The 5,000-nt window shown below is 50.6% G+C and overlaps 1 protein-coding gene across 1 annotated transcript in view; it reads right to left on the bottom strand.

Annotated features, from left to right (window-relative positions):
* Positions 1 to 5,000, bottom strand: part of LOC311237344 (SEC14-like protein 2) — a gene marked incomplete at its 5' end in the record, with an annotated part of 31,550 nt that overhangs the window by 7,655 nt on the left and 18,895 nt on the right. Inside the window, 3 exons of the mRNA XM_084325165.1 lie at positions 1,054 to 1,160; positions 1,257 to 1,340; positions 3,417 to 3,477. Coding sequence (XP_084181291.1) covers positions 1,054 to 1,160; positions 1,257 to 1,340; positions 3,417 to 3,477 — 252 coding nt within the window. The remainder of the gene's footprint in view (positions 1 to 1,053; positions 1,161 to 1,256; positions 1,341 to 3,416; positions 3,478 to 5,000) is intronic.

Below are 5,000 nucleotides of genomic sequence, written 5' to 3' on the forward strand. Positions count from 1 at the left end.
GGGGAGTGTAACGTGTGGGAGGGTCACACTACCTCTCCTAGATCCTTCCCTTGCTGTGCAGGCGCCCCGACCGAACTGTAGGAGTCGCTGTTTACAACGACCAGGACCCACCCTCGCCAGGGTTTCCCACCCGCTAACACTGTTAGTATGTGTCAGTATGGACGGCCGACCGGATTCGATCCCACTGGCTCTGTGGTGGTAGACAGACGCTTAGTCCGCTGCGCTACCCGGTCGCCCCAGTATAACTATCACTCCACGTCCTCTCTCTCTCTCCCTCCATCTCTCCCTCCATCATCTCCTCTCTCTCCATCATCTCCTCTCTCTCCATCTCTTCATCATCTCCATCTCTCCATCTCTCTCCATCCTCTCCTCTCACCATATCTCTCTCCCTCCTCTCCTCTCTCACCATCTCTCCCCCTCCCTCCTCTCCTCTCTCTCCATCTCTCCCTCCCTCCATCCCTCCCTCCTCTCCCTCCCTCCCCCCTCCTCTCCCCCTCCCTCCCCCCTCTCCTCTCCCCCTCCCTCCCTCCTCTCCCCCTCCCTCCTCTCCCTCCCTCCCCCCTCCTCTCCCCCTCCCTCCCCCCTCTCCTCTCCCCCTCCCTCCCTCCTCTCCCCCTCCCTCCTCTCCCTCCCTCCCCTCCTCCCTCCCTCCCCTCCCTCCTCTCCCCCCTCCCTCCTTTCCTCTCCTCCCCCCTCTCCTCTCCCCCCTCTCCTCTCCCCCTCCCGACCCTCCCTCCCTCCTCCCCCCTCTCCTCTCCCCCCTCCCTCCCTCCTCTCCCCCTCCCTCCCTCCTCTCCCTCCCTCCCTCCCTCCTCCCCCCTCTCCCTCCCTCCCTCCTCTCCTCTCCCCCCTCCCTCCCTCCTCTCCCCCTCCCTCCCTCCTCCCCCCTCTCCTCTCCCCCCTCCCTCCCTCCTCTCCCCCTCCCTCCCTCCTCTCCCTCCCTCCCTCCCTCCTCCCCCCTCTCCCTCCCTCCTCTCCTCTCCCCCCCTCCCTCCTCTCCTCACCCCCTCCCTCGTCCCTCCCCCTCCCCCCTCCCTCCCCCCCCCCCCTCACCATGGTGCGACAGCTGGGGTCCCCGTCGGGGTCAGTGAGTGTTCCCCCGTAGGCCACAGGAAGCTGGTCTGGGTGGATGTGCTGACGCAACACTTCCTGCCAGTCGCCTGCAGCAGACGAGGAGCGGAGGAGAGAACAGTGTTATGTTTTATTAGGCCGGTTATTTATTTTCATACATCGCAGGGGATAAAAAGTGGCCTCACCTCCCAAGACGACGATCTTGCGTCGGGTCTCGTCACACAGTAGGTGTTTGACCAGACTGTAGACCATGGGGAAGATCCTGGGAGCTGCAGCGAGAGGAGAGGGACCATCAACACATAAACATCACAAACATCACAAACACAAACATCACACCTCCGGTCATAAACATTATAGATTCAACACCGATCCAGATTCCAGCCCGTGCTTACATCTAGACTTACATACAAACACTCACACCCGCTCACACACACACACACACACACACACACACACACACACACACATACACACACACGCACACACACACACACACACGCACACACATACACGCACACACATACACGCACACACACACACACACACACGTCACACACACACACACACACACACGTCACACACACACACACACACACACACACACACACGTCACACACACACACACACACACACGTCACACACACACACTCACACACACACACACACACACACACACCCGCTCACACACACTCACACACACACACTCACACCCGCTCACACACACTCACACCCGCTCACACACACACACACACACACACACACACACACACACACTCACACACACACACACACACACACACACACACACACACGTCACACACACACACTCACACACACACACACACACACACACACACACACTCACACCCGCTCACACACACTCACACACACACACTCACACCCGCTCACACACACTCACACACACACACTCACACCCGCTCACACACACTCACACCCGCTCACACACACACACACACACACACACACACACACACACACACACACACACACACACACACACACACACACACTCACACACACTCACACCCGCTCACACACACACACACCCGCTCACACACACACACACACACACACACACACACACACACACTCACACCCGCTCACACACACACACACACACACACACACACACACACACACACACACACTCACACCCGCTCACACACACACACACACACACACACACACACACACACACACACACACCCGCTCACACACACACACACCCGCTCACACACACACACGTCACACACACTCACACACACGCACGCACACACACTCACACGCACACACGCACACACACGCACACACGCACACACACGCACACACGCACACACACGCACACACGCACACACACACATTATGTGTCACTGTACATATTAATACTACAACTCTGTACATACATCTGATTAGCACCATTACTCAGTAGTACTAATGGATGTATTTTATTTAATCACCTGTACATTGTATATTATTATTGCACGTGACTGTTACATTTGCACTCTGGTTGGATGCCACACTTCTTTTTATAGTGTACTGTACTTGTGCTGTATGATACAATCAATACATTTCAATCTAATCTAATCTAATCTAATCTAATCTAATCTAATCTAATCTAATCTAATCTAATCTAATCTAATTTAATATAATATAATATAATAGTAGTCACTTCTCTCATTTATCTCAAGTGACTACCTGGTAAAATAAAGGTAAAATATAATATAATATAATATAATATAATTTAATATATAATATGGCGGCTAAGTGGCGCAGTGGGCAAGGCGCTCGCCACTAACACAGGAGATGCTGGTATCGAGCCCAGCTCTCTGCGTTGCTACCGGCTTGGCCAGTCGTCATACTAACACAATTGGCAGTGTTAGGGGTGGGAAGCTGGTGGGTGGGGATCGGACGTTGTGGACAGCGACTCCTACAGGTCGGTTGGTGCGCCTGCGCAGCAGAATCAGGAAGTATCGGGGGGCAGCGTGAGCCTCCCACGCGTTACTCCTCGCCACTGAGAGATCGTGCTGTGCAGGTGAAAAGATGCGACGGCTGCCTCCTCGAGTACCGGAGGGGACACGTGATGCAAGGCTTCTATCCTCACTACAGCCGACCAGTGGGAGGCATGGTCTAACAACGTTCGAGACAGGGGAGGGAAGAATTGGATAATACGAAATTGGGATGGGATAAAAAATAGAAAATGGGGAGAAAAAGTAGACCAAAAAATATATATAATATATAATATAATATAAATATATAATATAATATAATATCATATCATATCATATCATATCATATAATACACACACAGGGACAGGGTAACATACCCTTGATAAGAAACAGCATCTTCAGTCCTTCAGGATAGTTCTCTTCAAACATGGTGAGAATCTAGAGAGATATTTACAATTTACTGTATCTGAGAAAACACAACATATAACACAGTCAGTCCATTCAGCTACGCGCTGGTTATACTGCCTCTCTTTTTTTTTTTTTTTTTTTTTTTTTTAAGTCTTTATTTAAATTTAAAAAAAAATAATCCTCTTTTCTCCGCCTGATTTTTCAATTTTTCTCCCCATCCCAATTTTTTGTTGTTATGCCAATTCCCCCCCTCCCCTACCTGGTTGTTGTGCGCATGTTCCTCCTACTGGTCGGTACAAGGGAACCCTGAAGTCCACCACACGCTTCCTCCGACAGCCAGTGGCTCTCTTCTCACCTGGCAGCGAGGACTCTCATTGGTGAAGCATAACGCGTGGGAGGTCACGCTGCCTTCACCATTTCCTGCCTTTCGCTGAGCAGGCGCCCAGACCTGACCTGTAGGCGTCGCTGTCCACAACGCCAGATTACCACCACCCTCGACTTCCCTCCCGCTAACTCAGCCAAACGAGTTAGTATGACGATCGGCCCAAGCCGCAGGCAATGCTGACTCCGGGAGTCGAGACCGCAGCCTCTTGCATTGGTGACGAGCGCAATCGCCGCTACGCCATCCGTCCGCCCTTTAAGTCTTTATTTCGAACATGTAAATAAATACAAACAATATAAAATCAAAACAAATCATTGATCTCAAGAAATTAACACATTCAGCGCCAGAGGACGCTGTGGGCCGTATGGCCGTGTGTGCCAGCGCTTTAATGAATGGGGCTACATGCCGGTGTTTTGCAGTGCTAAAACTATATACATTTTTTCACCGAAGATATTAAATATCATAGCTATGGATATAAAACGATTGCCCATTTGACATCGAGTATCTATCGTTCAATTTGTGAAAAAGAAAAAAAAATTTCATCCATACATTCCCGTTTTATTACCGTGGTGAATATGAGTATAGTTTTAGAGTCATTCTGTGTAATCCCAGGAAACGCAGCTAAGCAGCGTTTAGTGCATTTCACTAGAAACCGTGCCATTCCTCGCCTGGATCAACAATCAATCTGAAATCAACGCTATATTATCGGTATTATGTTTCATCATGCATGCATGAAAGGGTGGGGGGGGGGGTTTCTATGCTTCGATCGTCACCAACGGCATACGTTGTGGAGTAATGTTACAATAACACTTTCGGATCACAACCAAGGCATGCTCGGATCAACGCAAGATTGATACCATATAGCCCTTATTACCTTGACTAGGATGTACTGGAAAAAGAATATTCCAATTATCTGATCGCCATTCCAAGTATTGATGTCGATCGTGTCGCCAACATAATCCACCAAAGAACATGAATCAGCGGTGCTTGATTCTCCCCAATCCATGTGTTATAAACGTTACTACTGCCCAACTAGGAAAACCCGGACCGGACTTTTTAGATCGACGCACAGGCTGAGCCAGAGAGATTCCAATGGATGTGCAATACCAAGGCGTTAGGCGGCGGTATTGGAAGTTTGCGATCTCAGACCCATTCCCAATGATAACATCAC

This window comes from Notolepis coatsorum, assembly GCF_963971535.1.
Source record: "Notolepis coatsorum genome assembly, chromosome: 11".
NCBI classification, from domain to species: Eukaryota; Metazoa; Chordata; class Actinopteri; order Aulopiformes; family Paralepididae; genus Notolepis; species Notolepis coatsorum.